This window comes from Varanus komodoensis, unplaced genomic scaffold, assembly GCF_004798865.1.
Source record: "Varanus komodoensis strain SLA01 unplaced genomic scaffold, ASM479886v1 scaffold6_1, whole genome shotgun sequence".
NCBI classification, from domain to species: domain Eukaryota; kingdom Metazoa; phylum Chordata; class Lepidosauria; order Squamata; family Varanidae; genus Varanus; species Varanus komodoensis.
In genome coordinates, this window is record NW_025336345.1 from 5897481 (window position 1) to 5924072 (window position 26592).

Below are 26592 nucleotides of genomic sequence, written 5' to 3' on the forward strand. Positions count from 1 at the left end.
CATGTTTGGGCTGCAGAGAAGGATGGTGCCGGGCGCTGGCAGCGAGGAAGGCAGGGCTTGTCCAGTGCGGGCAGAGAAGAGAGTAGCGGCGCCATGTGCCGTGGGAAGGGAGGGAGGGAGGGAGGCCGAGACCAGGCCGGGCAGAACTGCAAGCCGACACCGGCCTTGGGGAGCAAGCTGAGGAGGTGGCCCGTGCAAGGAGCCATAGGTGGGGCAGGCAGAGGCTGCCCAGGCGAGCGCTAGGGGGCAGCGACTCCTGCAGGGGCCGTGTGGTGCCCAAAGGGGAGACCGTGCGCAGGGACGAGCAGGCGCGCGCGCTGATTGGACAGCGCAGCGTTCGCCGCTGCTGAACCCCAAGAGTCAGTGAGGGGGCGCGCGCGAGCGCGCACGGGGACAGCGGCGGGGACGCGCGCGAGGGGCGCGCGGCCGAGGAAAGGAGCGAGCAAGCGAAAGAGGCTGGCTGGCTGGCTGCTGTGCTGGAGACGGAGCTGGTAGGGCCCGGAGAAGCCCAGGCGCCTCTTCCTTCTGGCCCTGCACTGGGGGGCAAAGTCGGGCAGGGAGGGGCAGGTAAATTGCAGGAGCGACTTTCCCGTTCTCAAAAAAGGCTGAAACTAATCTCTGCGGCCAGATTCCAGCCGAACCGTGCAAGGACGCTGCAACCCACCCCGGAGGGCCTCCAGAAATGGGGGTGGGGACCCTAGCCAGCCGGTATCGGGCCTAGTGCAGAAGCCGGGCGGTGGCAAAAGCGGGCGAGATGAAAGGTCCAGAAGCCTTTGCTGAACCCTTCACTGTTCAGCAGCTGCAGCTTTCGGAGCGGGGGGAGGAGGTAGCGCGCGAGGGGGGGGGGGAGCGCAGCCAGGCCAGGCCTGCTCTGCTGCGCTCCCGGCAAGCAACAGCAGGATGGATGCTGCGCTATTGTGAAGCCAACGTTAGGTTGTAGCGATCAAGAGGCAACGTTGCCTGGTGGTGGTAGGCTGGGGTAAGAGACCTGCGCCCGGCTCGTTGCAGGCTCGCAACAGCCTCCGGACCAGGAGCAGGAGGCGTCTGTCGGGCCGCCGCCGCCGCCGCCGAGGAGGAGGAGGAGCAGCAGCAGCAGCAGCAGTAGTAGAAGTGGCTGCCATTTTGGAGAACAAGGCCCTGGAGGGATTGCCTGACCCCATTGTTGCTGTGTTTGCTTCACAGGTTGATGCCCGCCGCACAGGATGGATCAGGCCTGCGAAGTGAGCAGGAGGGGTTGCCTTCCCCCTTTCGCCAGCCCTTTGGCGCTAGATGCACCGGAGGAGAACGGGGGCAGCCCTTATGGGGGGGAGGGTCAGAGCCATAGCCCCGAGCCACCTAATAGGGGCACCCTGCAGTTACCCTCAGCAGCATCTAAGGCTGCCTTTGGCCAGAACCCTTCCTCATGCTACATCCCTCTGCGCAGGCTGCAGGATTTGGCCTCCATGATCGATGGAGAATATTTGAATGGCTCAAAAAATGGCTCTGATTGTTTGCAGGAACTGGAAAGGAGCGACTCCAGCCCGGAACTCTGCAGCTCTCCGATGCTAGCTGACCCAGAAGAATTCATGCAGCTGGACTCTCCAAAACTTCTGGATTTTGAAAGTCTTGAGCCTTGCCTGGAGGAGGAGGATTCTGAAACTTCGTTCCTAGCAGCAGAAGAAAATCAAGAGAAAGACATTAAGTTGATGATGGAAAGCAGAGCTACAGCCAGCTACAGCAAGGAGCCACAGTCTGAAGATGGGACAGAACTGGTTCAAGAGATCCATTTAGGAGGCTCTATAGAAATTAGGCACAATGAGACAATTTCGGCCCTGTTATCAACTCCCATTTCTCCAGAGCAAATACAAAGTAACACTTACAAAGAGTCTGCTGTAGGACGTAGAACTGACAAAGTAGACCTCCACCCCATGTCCTATTTGCCTGGAGATGCAGATCTGAAAAAAGAAAAACACAGCTTCACAAAGGCCTCTGAAAAAGACGATCCTGATCAAAGTCCCATCACATTAGGAAACTTGATAGAAAGGCTTGAAACATCAATCACTACAAAACCATCATCAACAGGATTACCATCTGTAAGCACTCCTGGGGTACCAGTTAAGTTTTCTGCAAATTTATTTATGGAGAAATAAGTTTAATATAGTATTCTTCTGGTCTGTTAACGTTACAGAAAAGTATGAGTGGGAGGTGGGTGGAGCTAACAGGTTGTTGGGTTTCCATGTGTTTATTTCAGGTTGCAAAGCAAATTGGAATGGTAAATTTTATTACAATAATAATTTATTTCATTTTTATACTACTGCACAGCTGTAGCTCAGACAAATTGTATGAAGGTTTAAAAGGAAAAATACATAGTAGCCAATATGCTTGGCTAGTTTTAAAAGCTGGCGTAGTGAAAAACCTATCTTTATTACAGAAGTTGCATGAAAAGAAATCCCACATAGGAACTGTCAAATTTTCCTGCTGGTGGTGGTTGACTGCCACCTTGCTAGCATTTTAATTCTGATTACATTATAAACTTTTTGAAAACGTGGTTCACTTGCAAAAGGCTGTTTCTTGTGCTTAACTTTTGATTATTAGCTAAACTGGGATATTGTAAAACATCTGTGATTCTTGCAAATATACAAGAATATATGAAATGAGGGAGAGAGAACTTGCTCTGACATCTCTAATTTAAGCAAATTCTGAGTATAGTCTTAAAAACAACTAGCACATAAATCTAGGTTTATGTGCTGGATTTGCAAGGCTGATTAGGGCTGCTTCATAATTATTTTTTTAAGTATAAGATGATGGTAAGAAAATGTGCACACAGTTGTGTGTGAGTTTTGCTCATCTTCTGCTGCAGGTACACACTTCAGGCACTGGCTGCTAGTTGTGGCATCTTATTTTAAGCGCATATGATAAAATATCTGTGAATTGTATGTTACCATATGCACATGCAAATAAGTTTTTTAAACAATATGGCCAGGTGTACTTATGTAGGAAAAATATAATGTGGAAAATATATTGCTCTATGACTGAAATGGCACAGTTTCATCTGAATTTGAGTTGATAGGTTTGGAGCATTATGTTACATTTTTGTGGGGCAGGGGAGATTGAATCAGTGCGTGCAGTGTAATCTTTCTAGCATGTTAAATGACTCTTGGGAGCAGAACTGATGTGTGTTGTCTTTGGATGAGGCTGCCATTGACCTGTTTTGCACAATTGCCAACAAAGACTGTTTTTGGATTATTTGAAGGCTGCTTTCCCCTCAAACAAGCCATGCTGGCCAAGTTCAGACAATACAAGAAATTGACCTTGGGTTGGTAATTGGACAAAGGGTGCCTGGCACATGTTGGCACAAGCTGTGGCTAAACTACTGTGATTATGCATACCAGGTCAATAGCCTTGGCTTCGACAATCTCTCTTAAATCAAAAGACTTATTTTTAAGAATAACTTTGTACACAGTGCATGTGGCTGCAATCTTATGCTCAGTTTCCTAAGGATAAGGACCAGTGAACATAGTAGGATTGACATCTAAATAAACACACATAGGATTGCACTACAAAATTATTATTTTATAGTGATTAGAATTGGGAAAACATATGAACTTATTTTTTATTAAAGCAAAAGAAGTTACAGTTCAGTTCCTAGTGTTTACTGCTATTGTATTAGACTGGGATAGGTATAAAATTCTAGCTATACAAAATGTGTCTTTCAAATGCATTATGCCTGCTCTTATTTTACTGATTACTACTAATACCAGTGGAGTAACTGTATTACCTCATTAAGCAAGAACAACAGAGAAACTTGAGGCAGATTGTAGACAAGTAAATCTAGAACAGCGTTAACTTTTGCAGACCAAATCATTCATTGACTGTATGAAGTGGTAACTTTTAAGGATGAGCATGTGAGAGATATTTATAGAGTGTTTATGTAATATATGCAAACAGACACCCTGAATACAAACGATAATAATAATAATAATTATTATTATTTTCATTACATTTTGTGTTCAAGTTAAAGAAATCTTAATCATATGATTCATCACACCAATTTTGTCAGTTAATCTGTTGATTAAATTTGTGCATGGATGAAACTATTCTGAAACATTTCTAGATAATAGATGCAGAATCATAGAAGAGGCTGTTCTTCCTACATGAGGGAAAAGGGGAGTACCTCCTAAGTAGTGCTTACCACCTGCAATTTTTTTATAACTACCTTAATTAAAAACAATTATTGCAAAGTATACAGTCAAGCCTCAGTCTTTGTGGGTTTAACTTTCGCATATTTGATTATTCATGAGTTTGACAATAATAATTAAATGGGATTTTTTTGGAGTTTTGAGGGCCCCAAAGCATGTCTTCTTGCCCTGCCCATCCAGAGAGGGAAATCTCTCTGGCATTTCCTTGGTGCAAAGAGGAGGTGCTGATGGGTGAAAGGGAGGGTGGAGAATAGGAGCATAAGAATGTAATAAATGAGGAAGGGGAGCCCTGCTGGATCAGACCTGAGGTCTGCGGGGGTGGGGGGAGGCAGAGAGGCAACAGCACATGTTTGGTCAACAGTAGTAGGAGTTAAAGTTTGGTGGGGAGGGTGGAGATATTTGCAGGTTTTCCATTTTCACAGGGGTCCTGCACGAATGTGGAGGGCTGACTGTACTAGTTAAGAATGCAGGACTGGGGATCTGGGAGCTCCAGGTTCTAGTCCCCACTCAGCCATGGAGCTCACTGGATGGCTTTGGGCCAGTCACAGACTCTCAGCCCAGCCTACCTCACAGGGCTGTTGTTGTTGTGAGGATAAGTTTGAGAAGAGGAGAAATATGTAAGCCACCTTGAGTTCCTTGAAAGGAAATAGGTGGGATATAAATATAAATTATTTGTTTTTTGGTGCCAGGCGAAGACCTTTTTATTCAAATGTTATTTTAATTGTTAATATTATTTATTCATTTTATTCTTTGGCCAGGGTGACTTAATTTATACTGTTAATTTATATTATTCTATTGAAGTTTATTTATGGTTGTGAGCCGCCCCGAGGCTTCAGTGAATGGGGCGGCATAGAAGTCTCCTAAATAAATAAATAGGAAGTGTATGATTTCATAGGCACAGCAATTAATTCTTGAGCAGTGTTCTTGTGACCATGTCATCTCATAAAGTTTCTAGGTTTTAAAAATATAAATGCTGTGAAAAATAGAGTGCAAGAACATAATTATCAATGGGAAATGAACTAGAGCTTTGAAGATAAGACTTGTAGGGATGGAAGAGAATTTATCAAAAGGAAGGCATCAGAAAATGTGAAAACATAATTTTAATTTGTCTGTGGTTGTTTGTAGGCATTATAAGTTAACAGGAAAGTCATGTTGACGTTTTCACTGTATATTTTTAAGAGGGGGTTGAAGACATTCATTATAGGGAATTGTTAGGGATGTGAATTCAGTAGCTTTTGGGGTATTGCTGCAATAATACATCTATAGTAGTTTTTACTTTCACTTACCTTGGTTGAAATCATGACTCCTGCAGGCTAGATCAAGAAATTCAGTGGTACTGTTAGCAAATATATGTCATTACAGCTGTAAGACTCCTTTGAATAGCTAATGGATTACTATTTGATTCCCCTCACCCACAATGCTTCTAAAGAAATAGGTTTATTTTTTAAACTTTCTCCCTCCCTACCCCATTGATTTTTTTGTTCACCTAACAGCATGAGTCAGCATCTCTGCTTTCTCCATGCCCCCATGTTTTTATTTTCAAAGTTTTGCTTAAAAAAGGAACCCTGGTTTAAAATAAATCAAAATAGAAATAGATCAGTCTTGGTCTTACAGGCTGCATTTAGGCTTCCCAAGAATATTGGGAAAGGGGAGCATGGGATTATTTGGAGCCCTAGCTGTGACTCCCTCGTCTTGCTCCCATCCCTTGTCCATTCCCTCGTCCTGCTCTCATCACAGCTGGCGCAGAAGGAACCACTCTGGTTGTCTCTCAGAGGATGCTGGGACACTCTGGAGGCTACGTCAGCGGTGCTCACTTGGAAGCAGCTTGCCAAGAGTGGCAAGAGGCTTTTGCCGGTCCAATGCTCCTTGTCCACTGGGGCTCACCCTTGTTTGGATAACACAATCCGCCATCATATAGGAACAGACTAGCAATCCTACCTAGCCTGTGTCTCTGCACATGTGTCTTTAGTCAGAGAAACTGAAAAGCCAGGACTTGAAAGAAGCAAGAGCTGTTAGACTACCCAGAGCCATTTTTATGAGATGAAAAAGTAAAACAAAATATCTGTGTTGGATTGGCAGGTAACATCATTTTTATGAGACTGTAAACATAGCCTGAGTATGCTTATGATAGATTTAATGTAATTTAATTTAATTGTGACTGTGTTATTTGTAAACCAAGAAAGAAGTGTTTTGTTTTATAAATACAAAACATTCAGTCAACATTTTAAAAATCAATTTAGGGAACAATCCTACAGTTGTTGGAAAGGGCCGTAGGATTCTTTGGATTCCCAGGGCCATGGCCAGAGGCAGTGCTCTGATTTTGGGTGGGGGAATTTGCAGTCCATCTTTGCTCTCCCCTTTGCAGCTACTCTGGAAAGAACTGTGTAACTTCAAAGAGCTAGAAAGGGGGAATTAAAGTGGGTGAGGAAGGAAGAGGACTGCAGAGGCCAGAATATGTGCTATCCTGGTGCTTCTCCAGCTTCCTGCTCTCTACTTCTGAAACACATTCAACTACATAGGCATAAAACTCATGTGAAGGAAATGTGGGGTGCGAGGATGGGGAGAAGACTACTTTGCTACTCCTACCCTACACAGGATGTGTGTCAGTCTCTTGTTCTCAGCAGCTTACAATCGTCATACCAGGCTTGTGCCCTGAAGGGAATGATCCTGTGCACTTTAGACAGTGTCTGGGAGCCACAGTATGACCCCAGCTGTAAGGTCTGGTTCCCAGCCCTGAGCTCTGGTTCCCCATCTCCACCCAGTTGCAGCTGACCCAGGAAGAACTGTGCCAGTTATTCTCTGCAGTTGGAAAAGCAACCTCGGGGGCAGGGGAGAGGAGGTGCTTTATGAGAGGGTAAGATGCTGGTGGAGGACAGGAAGGCATGGAGGAATGTTGTCCATGGGGTCGCGATGGGTCGGACACGACTTCGCGACTAACATCAAAAGATACTGGGATGACCAGGATGCAAGGTATCCTTCAGCATCTCCGGTCCTGCTCTGAAACAATGCCTCTAGGCAGCCATTTTCAGTGATCAAGCAAAACTGCAGAGCTGGAGGAGCAGGGAGGCAAAGATCACCTCTGCCATCCCTCTTACTGTGCATTAGATGAGTGTAAACCTCCAAGTTTGGGGCTTCCCACTCATCTCCGTTAGATCATGCTCTGAATCTTTAAAAATCCATTGCTCTTTTTTTGAAATGATTGATTTTTATCTACCCTGAGTGTAAGTGTGAACTGTACTATAATGTGCGAACAGAGCCCTGGATATACTTGATACATGCAATTTTGACTAGAAGCAGACTACTTTCCTTTTTGGAATACTCCTTGTTGGTGAGGCATAGCTATGACAATTACTCTGTGTATGTATGTGTTCTTTTTGTGTTGGAAGAGATAATGCTGCTTCTTGACAAATAAGGTTATTATATTTAATTGAAATGAATACCTCTAGGGATGGTGATGCTTAAAAGCAAACCTTATTTCATCCCAGAAGTTTCATAAATGGTTATTGTACAGAATAAGCAACTGGTGATGAAGTATCGTGTCTTTCCTGTGCTTGCTTTCACACTTTCATGTGAATATCCTGTTGCATTTGACTTTTTCTTAGTAGTGCCAAACGGTATTCAGTAGTGGCATAATTCATGCTGTAGTCATTCTACATCGGGATGCTTTTGAAGAGAATTCAGAAACTACTGCTGGGCAAAATGCAGCTGTTATGCATTGCCTGGTATGCATTATATGGACCATATTGCTCCAGTTTTATGACACTTGAATCAGGCACCAGTATTTTTCAAGGTTGATTCTTAACTTGTAAAGCCCTTGAGATCAGGATATTTGAAAGTGATGGCTATTTCTCAGTGCATTACACCACAGGGAAGACTGCCTGCTTCTGTAGGAACCTGTCCATAGGAAGAAGTTAGGTTGGGAGGAAAAGAAGAGAAGACTAGAGAGGGATCAGATTATATTGGTGCTAGATTTGGGTTTTGCCTTTCCTTAGCTGCTTTGCATTGTACTTTTCTGGTTTTAGGTTTAAATTTGATGCATTTTGGTGCTTAGAAATTTGCATTGTACTGTGCTTGTGTGGATTGAAATATTCCTATTTGTATGGTATAGGAATATTCTAATAAATAAATGAACAAGTTGTCTAATAGGTGTATCGATAGGAATGTTACCAGTATGTTACTGTATGCTTTCACTTAGCACTGCAATGGCTTATAAACATGCCATTAAGAGATGTGTGACAGATTTCATAATGCGATTGGGGAAAATCTATATGTTTGAATATTTATCTGCTAAATGTATATGGCTGTTTTTACTCAATTAAACACATCAGACAATTCATCTGAAAAATGCTGAGAGCATAATATAAAAGAAGAAGCCATGTGTTTTTTGACATAGTCCTGTAACTGACACCCTTTTTAGTTTTTATTTTGATGTTACTTTGCTTCAAAATTTATTTATTTATTTATTTATTTATTTATTTAATATCTATACTGCCTGTTAGTCAAGATGATACTTTGGGCAGTCTACATAATCAAGAATAGAAAAAAGCAGGATACACATAGTTCAAATATGGATTTGGTAAAACATTTCCACTGAATTAGCCGTGCATCACTTTGATAAGTTTTCATATCATTTTACTCTTTTAAAGAAAATGCTTTGTTTTTAGTTCTAATATATATCAGCTGTATCCGGTGTCATTTGAGTACTCCTCTGCTTGTGCTATGGGAGTTCCTCTTCCCTTCTTCCGCCACTGAATTTGTACACCTCCAAAACTTGTTGGCATGTTTCTTAGGTTGGAGTCAGAATGCCAAATTCTTTCATGGTTGTCTAGACTTGTGTTAATATTACTGATAGTTTGTTACTTGTGGTTTGAGTTCGCAACTTGCCTAGAACTTTTCCTGAATTGGTAAACTAATTGCAACAGTACATTAAATGGTTTTGATATGAAATGCAATTCTTCCCTCCTGGTTAGGAGATCAGAATGCAGAGAATGCTTTAGAGGCAGAACAATTACTTGCCACTGCTTCTTAAATATCTTCCGTGTAAAATAGATTAAATTTGGTAAGACCTGCTGTGCTTCTTTCTGAGGAACTGAATGAAAAAAAGGTCTGAGCTAAATCCATCCCTGTGTGAACAAACTTCCTTCGCCACAACAGGACTTCCTCTCTTTCCTTCTGTAGCCCCCAAGTAGCTCTAAACTACTCTGAAGGATCTCTCAGTTTTCTGGAACAGGCTTGGGGGTCAGGAGGAAGTTGTAGGGAGTTGAGAGAATTACACTGGAGGATGGCTAGTGTTGACTAGCACCCACTGCTTTATGTCCAATGAAAAGTGAGGTCTGTTGCCATCTGTTGATAACTGCTTTTGTTTATCTTGTTCTAATATTGTCACTTGGTGCCCTGAACGCATTCTGTCTCTTCCCCTTGGTCTCTCAGTCCCTTCCTACTTCCATCTTCCTTCCTCTTTCCTCCTTTCAAAAACCATTCCTATGATTCCCTCAACACTGTCCTTATTAGCCCTTCTTCTTCTAGGGAGCAGGGAGCCCTCTCTCTTTCTACCTCAAAGATGAGTGCAGGAGGAGAGACATTGTGACAACTCTTGTGATCTTTGCTGAAAGAGAGAGTAGGAGAGCAGATCTCCAACTATCATCGCCCCACAATGGCTTCTCCCTCCTTAGAAGATGATGGGGGATGGAAGGGGGGGGGGAATCTGCTGCTCAGCCTTGTTTCTTTTTCTAGTTTTCTTTGGAGTACTATAGATAGCTTTATGCTGTTCCTTTTCATAGGTGAGAAAGAACTTGTTGGAGAAACCCAGGATCAAGCACCAAAGAGCTGCCCTCCATCTAACCTGGTTGTGATTTCTTTAAATTGAGACAAGGGATTTGAGGGTGCAGGAAGTATCTTTCAAAATGTGTATATATATTTTTAATATAAAATAGAAGTTAGGGTTGAAGTTTATAGATTTATAAAAGGCAAGATAGAGATTCATATACATCTTTATTTCTATCAACCTGTAACTGCTGGGAATTGATAAGAATATTATCTTCTTTTTACTTGGTATTGTTACTGATAGCATTGATAATCTGTATTATTTTGTAGTACTAACCTTACAAGTTGGGTTCCATGATCTTTGATGAAGGTAGGCCAAAGCAAGGGGCCATAAAGAAACCGTGTGATATGGTTGTGGTCTTTGCAGTAGTTTTTATTCCTTAGGTATGGCCTTCTCTTGGACTGTACAATCTTGATTGTCCCACTGGAAATTATCTTGGTTTCCTAAAGTTAAAATGACAGCTTAAAGGCACAATCTAGCATTCATCTAAAAATGAATGGTAAATTAGAACTATTTTAACTTAACTATTCAGCCAGAAAAGCTCCCACAACGGTTTATATACAGTAAATGAAAACGAGACACAAATATTGCAAAATCATTTGCAAGAAGAAGTGGTCTGAAAACTCTTTCAATAGGAATGAGGCAATTTGTATTTAATGCCTGATGACAAGGGAGTGTTAATATACATGATACTCAATGGAAACATAGAATTTTTTAAAAAAATTCTCATCATTTATTCATCTTTGTATATTTTAATTAAAATAATACAGCTTTTGATTTTAGCATATTAACGTAAGCTGTAGTGTTGTTTTGGTATCAAATAAACATATGTGCTTTCAGTCAGTGTATGATTACGATCATCACTAAAATAGATTTAATAAAACATATTCTCCACGTGCATGTTGATATATAATTGACATATGGTGCCTGGTGGTATTCCTAGACAAGAAAGGATTAGAACCTTAGAGGTTATACAAACCCAGCTGTGATATAATTCAAAAGCTGATGTTAGTAGACTACTTTCCTGATGTCTGTGAAGAATTGAAGCCTGGGTTGCATGTGTCAACCACAAGTTTGGGTTGTTGAATGATGGCCTGTTGTTACAGCAAACTTTGCAATGATTTAACCATGGATTGTTAACCATGCAAAATCATGGAAGAGAACCCATGCTTAGTTTTCCTGTTGCGAACTCTGGGTTGCTTGAGGGATGAGCAGTGACTGTGTTTGAAAGGTGATTCTTAAGCATTTTCTGGAACACTGGGAAAACATCTACTGTACTTTCTCACCTGCTTTTAAAGATTACTGTTTCCGAACATTTTTGTATATTTCTCTTTTGATATTTCTTCCCTGATGATTAATGTAGTGTTTCTGCTGGACAAAAAACAGTTGGGTTTTTCTCCTTAAGTAGCTAACCATTAGATTCTAATGCCTCAGTCTGTACTCTGCTAATTGAAGTGGAAATGCATGGATTCTGATGCACTGATCCCATGTTAGAAAGATAGAAACAGAGCGAGTCAGAAGGGGTCTCCCGGGCCATCTAGTCTGACTTCCGGCACCAGCCGGCTCCGCTCACAACATGTTCAGTTGCTGGAGGATAGTTTGCCCCCTTCCTTCAGCCTGGAACCCAAGCCTCTGTTATTGGTACTAGTCTATCACTTATATTTTCCAGGCCTCCTGTTCAGCCAATAAGATCTTATATGCCATCAGTGTAGTAAGTAGGTATTTAGATCTTTAGATGGTGCTTTAGCAAGCAGGGTGCAGTTAGATGCACTCAGCTTGCGAACACACTATTCAGTTTTTGGTAGCATTGAATTCTGTGTTAGCAGCAGCGAGGCAAGATTTGATTGTGCCACAGCTTGTTGAGTTAACCTGCTTAATTCATACTTTGATCAGGCCTGTAGCCAACTTTAAGCATCAGTAGGTGTGGTAATTGAGGACTTCAGTACATTTGGGAAAGAAGGGTTTTAAACCTGAGAAATAAAATTGAAAAGCGTTACAGTTACATTCTGTACTAACTGAGTAAATGATGAAAATATGTTATGAACAACATGCAAGAAACATACCTCACAGTGAATACAATGATGAAAACAGATTTTCCATTTTCTGATTTCTGCCATGTACTTTGAACACTTAGTTATGAGTTAGACAAAGTTCTGCATTTTGGAGATTGTTTCTTTTTTCTTTGACATCAGTGAAATGTTATGGCAAAGAAGGTGACAGCAATTCACTGGTCTCTTGCTTTTGTTTGGGAGGATTGTAAATTGTGATTGGAAAATCAATATGAGGGCCTCACTGTATTGAAAAATAGAGTCACAGAATAGAAGAGTAGGAAAGCCATTGGGTCCAGCTTCCTGCTCAATGAAGAACTTACTCAAGTTAAAACATCCCTGATAGATGGCTGTCCAACCGCCTCTTGAATCCTTTTAATGTGGGGAGCCCATGACCTTCTCAGGTAATTGGCATATTACTCTAACAGTCAGGAAATTTTTCCTGAGATTCAGCTGGAATCTGGCTTCCTGTAACTTGAGCCCACCATTCTGTGTCCTACATTCTGGGAAGACGGAGAAGAAATCATGGCTCTCCTCTGTGTGACATCTTTTCAAGTACTTCAGTCTTGTTTTTTTATGGCTAAAAGTGCCCTCTTCTCTTAATCTCTCCTTACAAGGCTTTGTTTCCAGACCCTTGATCATCTTTGTTGCCTTCCTCTGAACTTTGTCCGGTTTTTCTGCATCTTTTTAAATTGTGGTGCCCACAACTGAACACAGTACTCAAGATTATCAAAGGGGAATTAGTACTTCACATGATTTGGAATTAATACTTGGCTTGATACAGCCCAAAATAGCATTTGCCTTTTTTGCAGCCACATCACACTGTTGACTCATATTCTGCTTGTGATTTACAACAATTCCAAGATTCTTCCTGCTTGTTGTAAGTTCAACCAGGTATTCTTCATCTTGTAACTATGCATTTGACTCTTGTTTCCTGGGTGCAGGACTTAGAATTTGTCCCTATTAATTTTTTTCTGTTGTTTTTAGCCCAGTATTTCAACCTGTCAAGGTCATTTTGTTCCTATTTTCCAGGGTGTTAGCTGTTGCACACTCTTTTGAATTATCTGCAGATTTCATAAGCATTTCCTTTACCTCATCTAAATCATCAATACAAACATTGAAGCGCACTGGCCTCAGCACTGAGCCCTGTATTATCCCATTTGATACTTCTTCCCTGTATGAGAAGATACCGCTCTTTGGGGTCTGATTTTGTAGCCAACTATGGATGCTTCTGGTAATTGTTCTGTCTAGTTCATTTAGCTGTTTGGCTAATCAGGATATCATGGGACACTTTGTCAAAAGTTTTGCTAAGTCGAGCTAAATTATATCCCCAACATTCCCACAATCCACCAGAGACGCAAACAGATTAAAAAATGAGGTCAGATTATTCTGGCAGGATTTGTTTTTTAGAAATCCATGTTGGCTTCCTAGTAATCACTGGTTTATTTTCTAGGTGTTTGTAAATTGACTTTTCTATAATCTGTTATAGAATTTCTTAAATTCTGTGGCTGATAAGAATAGTTTAATCTGATGTTTTGCCTTGTTTAGGAGAAACTGTTTGGTTGCATTTCTAGGATGTATTCCTCCTGAGAATATCAGACTAGAATTGAATATGCTTTCACTGAAAGAGGAATTTTAAATTTTGTACAGGTGTAACATAGCTGTGTTTCCAATTCAGCAAATTGCATTTCTTTACTAACTCTAATAAAAGGTGAGGTCCTCTAATTAAGTGAATGCAGTTAAGATTTAACAGTTAATTAATAACAGGTTCACACTTTTGCAATAACAGCCATCCAGGAAATGCAGATTACACTTTGTCTGATGGATTTATTAGCAAATGATCAAAATTTTAGAATCATATATTAATAGTACCGAAAGTGGCCAATAAAGCCATCGGGTCTAACTGCCTGCTCAGTGGAAGATTCCGGCTTTTCCCTTTGCTTCAAAAAAATGTTATAATGATTGAAGGAACTGCTGTTGTCCCATTGTCCCAATACTCTCCCAGTTAATTTTGCGTGTTGTTGGTATGTGTCATTACATTGTCTCTGACTTATGGCAACCCTGTTAAAGCATGCTGCCCAAAACACCCTGTCCTTGATAGCCCTGCTTGTCTCTTGTAAACTCAAGGCTGAGGCCTCCCCGTCATGGTTATTTTCTCCAGTGTCTTCATTTCTCCTGGGGTTGTTAAAAGGCCGAGGAATGAAAAATATGCTTTGGTCAGCACTATAAGCAACTCAAAATCTGACTTGGGCCATTTTCTCCTCCTGCATTTTATTTGCTAGGGGTTTTTTTGGAGGGGGTGTCAAGAATATACTTTTACTATAAACTTCATAACTAGCAAAACATCGAGATGATCAGTGCCATTGGTGTTTTCAAAGCCAAAATGTCCCTTGTCAGTATGTGGTCTAATGCTGTATATATCCTTGCACAGCATTAGAATTCTTGAAATAACACATAATTTTTCATAGCATAAATAAGCTAAACAATTTAACGTATGGTTCCGTTATAAAACATTGGCATTGTAGCTTTCTCCTTGGGATCCATTCAGATTTAATTTTTAAGCTTTGGTAATTTTCTATTTAATGACAACACTTTAAAAACACTCTTAAAAGTAATACATGGTCCCACCTATGTCTTTGGAAGGGACATTTTTCATATCCAGCCTAATATCAGAAGAGGTTTAATTCATGCCTAGGAAATTCTTCCTTGTGAATTAACCTACAGTTAACTTTGTTGCTGCTGCTTTGTTCTTTAATAACAAAAGGCTTCTGTGGTGGAATGCAAGCCCCTTTGCCTAAAAGATTGGCAGAGAAGACCTGCAGGACCAAATGGGGAGATAGGGGAAATCTGCCTTTACAGGGTAAGGAGATGGAGATTGCTGAAAGAGCTGGGAGCAGGTTTTTAGAGGGCAGGTAGAGGAAGGAATCAACTAAGAGCACTGGCTTCACCTCTTGCCCAGCAGAATTCCCTGCTGGATTAGAAGCCTGCCTGGACAAGAGGAACCCCTCTGTCTGTGAGAGACATGTGGTGGTTCCCATCTAAGCACTGGGACAGTAATTCCAACCCTCGCCCCCCCCCCCCCCATGTGTTGGAATACAACCTCCAGCATCAGGGGGAACCTGAAACATCTCTGGCTTGTGGCTCTAATTCTGTTCTTTAAAAGTACAGTAGAAATGTTCTTATCCAAAATAAAGTAAAATGGCAAAGAGAGCTTGCACAAAGAGAGAGGGGGTTCGGATCCCTTGAAACCAGAGTCAGATTGGAAAGTGACCATAAAGTTTCTGTTAGCTTTCTATTGCTTTCTCAACACGCAAGGTCAATTACAGGTATTAATAAGGCGGTAAATGAGAGTGATAGATATTCCCTATAGAGCGCATTTGGCCCAAGCTCCTTTATGTTTGGCGAGCAGGGGCCCAAAGTTACTTGCTTTCATTTCCTGCCTATTCCGTTGTTCAGGAATCAGCTGGGGATGAGGTGGGGTGCAGGGAACAGATTACCTTTTCCTTACTGCTAATACCAGTGGGGAAATAGCTGTTTGGCTCAGGTGGTGGTTTGGAGGGAAAGCTAAAGCCACCCACCCTCTTGAGGTTGCTTTCCCTCTTATTAGCAGCAAAGAAGCAGCAGTCTGCATCAAGATTGCAGGGATAGGTGGAGGGGCTTTAAACACTTCTGTACTCTGCATACCTGATCCTTGGAGGCGGGGGGAGGTCAGAAAAGGTTTAAACCTGCATCCCTGAGATGTGGGCAGAGGGAGGAGTTGTGTGCATGGGCAGCCCTGACTCTCCGCTTGACATCTAATACTGCAGATAGTCCACGGGACTGAAAAGTATGTCCACCCTATTGTATACAATGCCCATTGTATTAATTTATTTATTCTGCAGTGAGACCAGTGGACCTGAGCACTAGTTTACAGTGGCATTATGAAAAAGTAGCTATTTATTTATTTATTTATTTATTTATTTATTTATTTATTAAAACATTTTTATGCCGCCCATTCGCCGAAGCCTCGGGGCGGCTTACAACAGCTATTGGCCATGCACAATCATTATGGCTATTAATAGTGTGGCTATTTCAAAAGGAAACTTTTGGGTTGGCTTAACATGTCTCTTCTGCGATTGGGAGGTTGTGTGTTTTGATATCATTCCTTTCTTCACTGTGCAATGAGAACTTTGGAAGTAGAACACTAAAATGGTATCTACATGTATCTGATGGATTTGGGTTCTTCCACATTTTAGGGTGCAATCCTGATGCCCATAAGTACCTGCACTTGAAGGTTTATGGTCATCATATACAGAGTGGGTACAATGGTGGAGACAACCTTCAGTTCCTTGCCCTATCCTGGATCTTTCGCTAGGAGGACGTTTTTGCCTATCTAGCTGGAGCGTTTTGGAGAGGGAGAGAAAGAGGCTGGAGGGCTTCAGGATAGCTTATATTCTAGCTGCTCCACTTTCCTTGACTCTGTAATTCCTAGCCTGAGCTTGCTTACCTTGGAAAGCAGCCAGTGAGGTTCTTTTCTGTGTGGGCTGCAAAGGAGAAGGGGTTACAGTGCCAATTCCCAGCTCCAAAATGGAGCATTGACTTCTGATCTCAGAATCTTTATGGTGGCCCCTCTGTCAGTGTCTAGACTCTAGAGTTCATATGATTTTTTTCCTTCATTTGTTTTTGCTTATTACATTTCTGTACTGCCCCATAGCTAGAGTTCTCTGACTGGATGACCACAAGAAAAAAAGCAAAGGTGTGTATGAATTGGATAGGTAAGGGCGCTGGTGGGTGTATGGATGTATTAACTGCATTGTAGTTCAGTTAAGTTCTCTGTAGTTCAATGACCTCAAAATATCATATGGAAGGGCATCTCCAGATAATAACTTGTCCATGCAGATAGATGCAAAAATGTTATAACTTGTGCAGTATGCAAGAACTATTGATAAACTTTTAATAATTTTTAAAAATATGTTAATTAACTAACTTAATAATACAATACATTACAGAAGTATATTCATAACAACAAGAAATTTAAGAATGAAAAACTTACAAATAAATTTTATAAGTCAGTCAAAAAATTAATTAGTTTGCTTGATACCAAGCATAAAAGGAGCACCCCCACACCAGGACCTTCGGCTACATGATAATTATTTATTCAGATCCATACATACCCCTCTTCTCCTTTACTGCTACTTCTATGCTTCTCCCTTAGGACAATTCCTTCCCATTCAAAACTGCTTGAATCATATGAAGGTTTAATACCCATCCCTTTTATTAATACATGTTCATAGAACAACCCCTAAATGTCATTAAAATTATTCTTGTTTGTAAATCCTTTTTTACCTTAATATTACATGCTAATTTATCATTAATAACTATGCTCCAAATTTCTCTATACCATTCACTTAATTAGAAATCCTTTTTTCTTTCCCATTCTTTGCTATTATTAATCTTATGGCTGTTAGTAAATTTGTTATTAATTCTTTAATATTCCATTTCTTCTCATGAAATAATGAAAGCAATGCAATTCCAGGGTCTGCTTTAATATCTAAATTTAATATTTTGCTAATTTCCTTGAAAACCACTTTCCAAAATTTCCTAATATTTTCACATTTCTACCACATATGGAAATAAGTATCCACTTTTTTACCACATTGCTTATACTCTTATACTCTTTTCGGTGCCAGGTCAAAACCTTTTTATTCAATCGTTATTTTAAAAATTAGTATTTTAATGTTTTAACAGTCACTTTTTATTTAATTTATTGTTACTGGTTATATGTTATTTATTATATTAGTATGGATTGTTGTATTCTGATTTTAATGATTGTAAGCTGTCCTGAGATGGGTATGCATAAGGGACAGCATATAAAAGTTTTAAATAATAATAATAAATAATCTCCATATACTGGAATACTTACTGTTCATATAATTTTACCAGTGTTAGATAGCATTTCCGTACTAATTTATAAAAGTTTTCTTTTATTCTGATTGACATACTTTTTAATATTTTTATCCCATATTTTCCCCATACTTCCTTGCTTATATCCCTTCCTAAATCTATATCCCATGAGACCTTAAGAAGCTCATATTGATCGTCCATGTCTAATAAAATATTAATTTCACTTATTATCCCTCTTGTTTGCATGATATTTTCCCTTGTATAAAACAATCTTTTCAAATTTAGTAATATCTCTGCATTTACCTTTTTTCTTTATCCATTCTTTAGTCTATTATTCTAATTGTATAATATTAAATCAGGTTAATTTTTCTTTTCCTAATACCATCTTTAATCATGTTTGTATTGAAATGGTATGATTATATATTTAATATATTGCACAAGAAGTAGCAGGTAATTTTTTCACAATTAACATGAAATAAGTAGCATTAAATAATAGGTAGTATGTAAATATTTCCGGTAAACTCATGATAATCTTCCAAAACTTTTAGAAAGTGGATACCTTTTCCATAACCCAGAGTACAGAGTACCTTTTTCATCAGAGGGCCAAAATCATTTCATCTTCAGGGCCTCAGTCTAATAGTGCGTGGCGACGAAAGCAATAAGGGGAGTGGCCAACCCCCCATCATAGCATGTTGTAGCTTAAATCTCTTAGTGCATATAACCAAGCTTTGAGGGGAGGCAATCGAGACTGCACAACAGGTGGCAAACCATCAGGTAGTGCGTGGTTGGGAGAAAGGGGGTGGGAACCCTAGAGGGTCAGATTTGGCCCCTTGGCCTCTGGTTCTGCACAGCTACCATAAACAATGAACATTCCTATTTCTTTTTGATACGTCTGCTGGATTCTAACAGTTTGATCAATGTTCAGGGTGTTTCTGGGGGGATGTGGGAGTTAAAACTGTGAAATCCACTACACCACTGGTTGGGGTGCAGGGAGCAGATTCATAGTTAGCATGACAGCTGACTGGCCACTGTATCCTATAGCCACGCAGTCCGGTTGGAGAGAACAAAAATGGCATGAAAATGGCAGACATGTCCACACACCTCACTTTTTGGGGCACACTGGGAGGAGCCAGTTGTGCTGTGCTTTAGGCCTTTTCCTTCAAGAAGTAATTCTTTGCTTCCCTGACTGTGTTGTTTGGTTTGTGAATGGCTGTGTTTTCTGACTTTGAGTGTTGCAAATTATCAATCGTAGTATAAATTAGGATGAAAGTTTATATTTTAAGGTCTGCTGAGGTTTCTTGATTCTTGTATTGTAAACTGCTTTGAATTTATTTTCAGATACTGTAAATGGGGCTGCTTTCTTCCCTACCAATTGACAACCATCCCACAATGCATTGTGAGAGGCCTGCCATCTTATAGTAACAAAATACCTGAGTGAGCAGACGGTGGAGGGGCCAGTGGCTCCAAACCCACCAAGTTTGCTACTTGCTCTTCTCAAAGTCTCCCCTTAAGGCCAGCTAATTTCAGATGATACTAGGACAGTGGAAGTGACCCTGTTCCCCCTTCCCTAAAAAGATTCCATTAAAGTTGTAGCTTTAATGAAAAGCATCTGAAATGGAAGAATAGCAATCAGATTGTTAACTGGTCACTCCAGCAGGATTCCTGTGCCTTGTACAGTTGCCCTGCAGTTAGTAGGGTAGCCAGTGAAGTGAGCTTCCATTGTGGCCTTCAAAGAACAGAGTGGGATAGATCCTGCATTCCTGGAGACTGGAGTGAAACAGGAAATGCCAACAGACCAGTAGTCAACGGTTGCAGCGCATGGTCCTTGAACTTGGGTGCACAGTAGATGTTTGTGAGGGAGGGCAAGAGAAGGAGCAGTGCTGCTTGAGTTCACGGTCCATGCTCATGTCTCAGCTGTTCATTCCATGATGGTGAGGAAGGAGTAGATTATACTGGTCATGAGTTAACACCTCTCCTTTCTTGTGCATGTTGCAATGAAATGCTGTGAGCAGATTCACGTAACACACAAGGGTTAATACCCGCAGTAGCTTTTTAACTACCTGTATATTCTGGCTGATTTCCTTAATTAGCCTCATGGGGCACAGGTTGTCATGACATCTGAACCCAGTGAGGGCATGTGGCTGCAGTGATTAACAAACCACTCTTAACCCACTGTCTGTTTTAGGGTTGCTGTGTATCCGCTCCAGCCAGCCGTTCTCCCTGGATGCATTGTAGCATGGTTACCCACATTTTCCTTGCTTATCTGTTTGAAATCGTCATCATCATTGTTCATTTGATTTCTGTACTGCTGTGTAACTGACATATTTTGGGCAGTTTACAACAATATTTTGCCCTGAAGTTCCTTATTGTCTGGTTTTGTCTGTTGTGTTCTACCAGCAGAGTAGGGCTTCTCTTGAATCCTCTAGCCCCTTTACAGGCATAACTTCAATACCGGATCATGCCCTAAGTGAAGTTGCTCTCCTAATTGTGGACTATAACTCATTTTTGAAAAAATAAAAATTAAAGTCACTGCGAGGGAAAATTGAAGGCGGGAGAGGGATGGGTTGATTCTGTAAAGGAAACCACAGCCTTGAGTTTACAACATTTTGGAGGGCCTTTATTCATAGAGTAAGCTTAAGTCAGATATGACTTGGTGGCATGTAACAAAAAAAAGAAGGTATGTTTTATTAGGGACCACCTCCCACAATATTTGGAGAAGTACGATCATGGATTTATGACAAAATGTTTAGCAAAATATCATTTCAATTGTGTTTGCATTCTTAATGAACTTCATTTCACTCTTTCTGACTGCAAATATATATTCTACCTGCTTGTTCTCTTAATTCTGTTATGAAGTGGAGGACTAGTACATAATGCATTCTGGTTCTCATAATTTCGTTTTGAACAGTTCACCACTTAAGAATGGATTATAAATTAGGGCTGAATTAGATTTCAGTGGCAAATCTATGCTTGGGAATATGGATTTCTGCTAAATGGTTGACAAATTAGGAAGAGAAGGTTTAATTTAGAAAGGAGAAGCAGAGGGAGGAGAAGGTTCTTTTTGAACCTTCTTCCCCGGTTAACCTCTTTCTCTAGATGAATTCCTGCACATGTATTTCCTGTGCCTGGGCAGAACGAGCATGTAGGAGATGGGTTAATCTGTCCTCTTCATCTTTCACTTCTATAAATTGGATTTTTCTGCTGTGTTCCACTTGTATACTAACTTTTGGGTATGGTCAACATTGAGTGTTTTTTAACTCAGCAGTTAGGAGTTAGGATGTTCTTAATATAAGCATAGAAGGGAGCTTGTTGGAACATACTGAACCATTGTACTATTTAGAAGTTAAATGAATTCAGTGCAATTTCTTTTACGGCATACCTTCATTTAAATTTGACACATTTGGAAGTTCATTTTAAAGAAGCTACTGAAGAAAGGACTTGGTTTTATTTATGAAATTCTGCACGTATTCTTTGTGGAGGCTTTACTGTAGTTAGGCTTGGTTCAAAAAAGAACACTAACGATGTTTTTCAAGCCCCTTATCTGATTTACTCTGATTTCATTTTCTATCTGCTCAGCATTCTTGTTTGTGTGCTCAAACTGCCCCTGGAGTTAGATACATGGCTTTTTAAAAAATGCACATCATATTTTCAAATCGTAGATTTGGATTATGCTTTGCTGGCTGCTTGCAAACTATGTTTTGGCAAATCAAACATCACAGCAAACCTTGGCTTTAGATACAGTTTGAAGTAATCAATGGTTAATTCAGCAAAACCAGTTTTATCGTTTCTCAAACTGAAAATGATTGACCACATTGCAGTTAAGTTTTTAAAAGATTTGTGTGAATAAGTACCTTTAATAAATACTTGAATCTGCAGCATGTATACACTTTATAAAAAGTAAACCACATTGGACACATAATGGTTCGCACAACATGGCAACCCATCATGGATAACTAGCTGCTTCCTGCAGAATGGCTTGTTTTCGTGCAGGAAGCCATCTTGAAAACCCACTATGTTCTAGGGGTTGTTAAAACCATGGTGCATCTTTATATCATCCAAACCCTGGAGACTGCTTCCACCGTGGGTTTGCAGGAGATGGCAAGTGACCTGTAGGTATGGCCAGCAGAAACCCCTTGCTACTCTTGGTGATCATGGCTCTGTCACTAGCAGTGACAGCTGCTTCATCAGTGCCCAAGTGGAGTGTTGAAGCAATAGTTGCTGGTTCATTACATTTTGTTGGAGGTGGTTGCACAATTGAGAGTGTAATTTAAAAATATTATTATTTTAGTCTTTCAGAGGCACTCAAGTGCACACTTTATTTCATTCCATTTCTATGCTGCCCCATCACCTGAAGGTTCTCTGGGCAGCTTACAAATGCTAAAACAGCATAAAAACATACATAGAACCCAATAGAACAATTAATGACCAGATAAAATAGATAAAACAATAAAATAGTAGATAACATCTCATAATATGTCTGCCTGAAATGTGGAATTTTGACTAGTCGTGGTTGTTAAAGTGCAGTAGCACTTTATTTATTCATTTATTTATGCCTCCATGAACATTGACCAAGCCAGGCTTCATATAGGTTGTTTTAGGCACGTTTGACAGCTGTCAGTTGAAAAGCAAAGTGGCAAAGGGATGTTCGCTCCAAAAGGAGGTGGCAAGTTCATCTTACCCTTAGTAGTGTGATCCTCTAAGTTTTTAATAATTGTTGACAGTTCTCAGTGCCTTCCTTCTTTTCCACACTTCTTCAGTTCTCTGAAAGTCTAGAAAGGGAACTTATCCCACCCCATGTTCATGAGCACTTTTGACATCTGTCCATAAAAATCAAAATATTCTTAAACAAAATTTTCTAGCAATTTTGAGCAGTTTTGGAGGGCGGCGGGGAAATACACGTGCACATGTGCACCCACACTCTTATTTATTTAAAATTTTTGTATCCTGCCCTTTTCAGTGCCTCATCTTTTACACAAGCTATATTAATAAAACTGCATCTTGAGGGACTAATTTTATGACTAGTTTCTAACTATAATAGCCCTTTTTCAAGGGAACTTAGTTTTAATTTTCTTAAGCTCTTTCCACCCCAGTGATAATTCAACATGTGGACTCTTGGTTGGAATGCACAGGGAGCATGAACTTCCAAGCTCATGAGTTTTGTCTTCTGGTAGCAGCCCTTCCTGGACAATTGCTGTGATTTGCTAGTGTTTGTGAGGAGATGGCTTTTCAGGACACCTGAGTGCTACCAGAAGGATAAGAAACAAGGAGGAACCTGGTGGCACCTTACAGACTAGCATACATATTATGCCATAAAGTTTTGTGGCAGAAGGAAGATCTACAGAAGTTTTGGGACTTCAACTTCCAGAAGCCTCTGCCAGCATAGGTAGTGGTCAGGATTAGGGTTTGAAATCTAGGGTTAGGTTTGCTACAGTTTGAAATCTAACACTCCTTGTGATCTACTGTCAGCCCAACCATTAAAAGCATGAACTGTTCTCTTGAGTTCTAACTGTGTGTATACATGTGGTTAGAAGAATGAATGTAAACATTGAAGTCATGGAGAATTTAAATGCAGAAAATCTAGACAATTATACTTTTTAACACCATTCACAAACAGTTGTTGGATAATAAAATAGTTCTATTTCCTTTGGTGAGTTGATTAACAGAGGTAAATGTGTTTTAAAAACAAACAAGCAAATCCACAAATCCTTTGTCCCTATTTGAGTCACAGCAGATGTAGAAGAACTTTTGGTGTATTATAACTCACCTGTTTTACATTGAAAGGCTCTCCTTGGAAGTTGAAGTGTTCCCCCACTACTTTTTGAATATTGCCATTTCTTCTTCATGGTCCTGCCTCACATGTATCTGCACCTGTGCAGGGCCTGTAGTCAGGAGGATTTACCCAGTTAAACTCATTCTGGCAGGAGCCCCTCCCTCCCCTGGAATATCTAGGAGGGCCACTAGCCATTTCGCCCAGTTATCTTCTGACCACCGTTGTGGGTACCTCAGGTCTTTCCTTGTGACTTCTGGAGTTTTCATTGTTTTCTTAATCTTTTATTGTTCTTTCTCTATCTCTCTTTCACACGCTTTGATCCATTTCTGCTCCCTCTCTTATGAAAACCTCACTTTATCCCTCAGCCTTTCCACCCCCCACCCCCCGAAATCCCTCTTTACAAACCTTCCTCCTCCTATTGTCACTCTTTTTTGGATCTATCCTTTGGATCTATTTTTCTTCTCTCCCCAATGGCACTCAACATGGCCTTTAGGAAGCACATCCAGTGTAGAAGCTCCTTACCTTATTTTATTTATTTATTTTTCGATTTCTATCCTGCCTTTTTCCTACAAAGGGCTCAAGGCAGCTTACATCATTCTCCTCCTCCATCTTATCCCCACAACAACAACCCTGTGAGGTAGGTTGGGCTGAGAGTCTGTGACTGGCCCAAAGTCACCCAGTTGGCTCCATGGCTGAGCAGGGGCCAGAACCCAGATCATCTGAGTCCCAGTCCCATGCTCTTAACCACTACACAGATGGGCACATGTGCCTTTTCTGTCTTGGAGAGGACCATTGTGTGGACTCCTGCTTTCATTGCCAGGTAGCCACACACAGAGCCTAGGAAAATCAAGCAGGCCAATTCAGGGCCAAGCCCTGGAGCCATGTCCTTCGGGCTGTCAACTCAGCCACTGTGGCACCACCAGAGCACCTGTCCATCTTGCAGTGGCTCCTCCTTCCCACCCTCCATCAGTGGCTGCTGGGGTTTCACCAGCTGCCCCATCTGTGTAGTCCACACCTGGACATGTGGATGATGAAGAATGCTGGGCAAGGAAGCCAGCCAAGAAAGCCAAAAAGATGACAGAGGCATTGAAGGAGAAGAACAGGACATGGTTGTGGTGCCGTTCTTACTTTCTCATATCAGATATGGGTCCATTTAATGTGCTTCCCTGTTTGTCCTATGTAAAATGCAGTGCAGCATTGCTGGAAGATGATGGCCTGTATCCCATGGAAAATAAGCAGGTGAATGCACCCTGATGTTGTGAGTAGCATTGGTAGCTCCTGTAGCTATGTTGCCAAAGTAGTCATCAGGTTGGAGTTGGGGCTGCTGCAGGTCTGGTTCCTCTGCTTGTGGTCTGTTCCATGTTTCCCTCACACAGGCCATGTGAGAGAGATCTGGTCTTGCTTAAAGTCAGCTGTCTAACCTAAAACAGGGTTCTCATCACCCACGGCAGTCCAAGTAACAAAGATACGGTCATAGAAACCAGAACCTGTGGTAGCCCAGATGTCCATTTTGGCCCCATGTCTGTTCTGGCAAAGCTAATTGAGGAGCTGATAGGCTATTGGCAGCTCATCTTCCAACATGACATATGCCATCATTTGCTAGCAGTGCCCACCTGCATTCTTCACAAGACACCCAGGTTGGTCTCTATGCAGCAGCGGGAGGAAGAGGAGGAGGGTGCTGGTTTTGGAGCAAAAACTGGCATGGCTAACCCTCTGCAAAGAGGGGTGGGCACAGCTTGCCTTGTCTGGAGATACACGGTAAAAAACGCTAAAGAGGTAAAATATGGTGGATATTAAAGCATACAGGAATTTAAATCTTGTTCTTTGAATTTTCCTATTTTTGTGAGAAGTCATCAGAAATTATTTCATTTGAGGAATCACCACAATTTGAAATACCAGCCTCAAAGGCTTACTGAAACAGGAAAAATGGTGGTGTTTGCTTGTGGGTAGAGGATTTAGGCAGCCTGTGTCATGTTGCAAGTCCACTTGCATCCAAACAGTTGGAAAAAATACTCACTTTAGGGCTGCAACCCTTGAACTCACTAAGAAATATTAGAGTTAAAAGCATATTTTCCTAACAGTAAGGAGAATGCAATGGTAATAGTAAACACTCTTTTCCAATGACCCAAGAGACAACTCTACACATGGACATCACCAGACAGTCAACACAGAAATCAGATTGACTATGTGCTCTGCAGCCAAAGATGGAGAAGCTCTATACAGTCTGTAAAAACAAGACCAGGAGCTGACTGTAACTCAGATCATGAGCTTCTTGTCGCAAAATTTAGGCTTAAATTGAAGAAAGTAGGGAAAAGCACTAGGCCACTCAGGTATGACCTAAAGCATATCCCTGATGAATATACAGTAGAGGTGACAAATAGATTTAAGGATTTAGATCTGATAGACAGAGTGCCTGAAGAACTGTGGATGGAGGTTCGCAACATTGTGCAAGAGGTAGCAACTAAAACCATCCCAAAGAAAAAGAAATGCAAGAAAGCAAAATGGCTGTCTGAGGAAGCTTTACAAATAGCTGAGGAAAGAAGGGAAGCGAAAGGCAAGGGAGAAAGAGAAAGATACACCCAACTGAATGCAGAATTCCAGAGAATAGGGAGATAAGAATGCCTTCTTAAATGAACAGTGCAAAGAAACAGAAGAAAGCAATAGAATAGGGAGGACCAGAGATCTCGTCAAGAAAATTGGAGATATGAAGGGAACATTTCATGCAAAGATGGGCATGATAAAGGACCAAAATGGTAGGAACCTATCAGAGGCAGAAGAGATTAAGAAGAGGTAGCAAGATTACACAGAAGAACTATACAAGAAAGAGCTTAATGTCCCTGATAACCACGATGGGGTGGTCACTGACCTCGAGCCAGACATCCTGGAATG

The 26592-nt window shown here is 41.0% G+C and overlaps 1 protein-coding gene across 5 annotated transcripts in view; it reads left to right on the plus strand.

Annotated features, from left to right (window-relative positions):
• Positions 1 to 251: 251 nt before the first annotated feature.
• Positions 252 to 26592, plus strand: part of NSD1 (nuclear receptor binding SET domain protein 1) — an 81128-nt gene continuing 54787 nt past the window's right edge. For 2 of the 5 annotated variants that reach the window (XM_044450936.1, XM_044450931.1), the window contains exons 1-3: positions 252 to 567; positions 1183 to 1220; positions 1497 to 2093. In XM_044450936.1, the coding sequence (XP_044306871.1) occupies positions 1203 to 1220; positions 1497 to 2093 (615 nt within the window). In that variant the 5' untranslated portion in view covers positions 252 to 567; positions 1183 to 1202. Of the gene's footprint in view, positions 568 to 593; positions 762 to 1182; positions 1221 to 1496; positions 2094 to 26592 lie in introns of those variants that run through there. The other 3 variants (XM_044450933.1, XM_044450932.1, XM_044450934.1) reach the window with 3 other exon arrangements.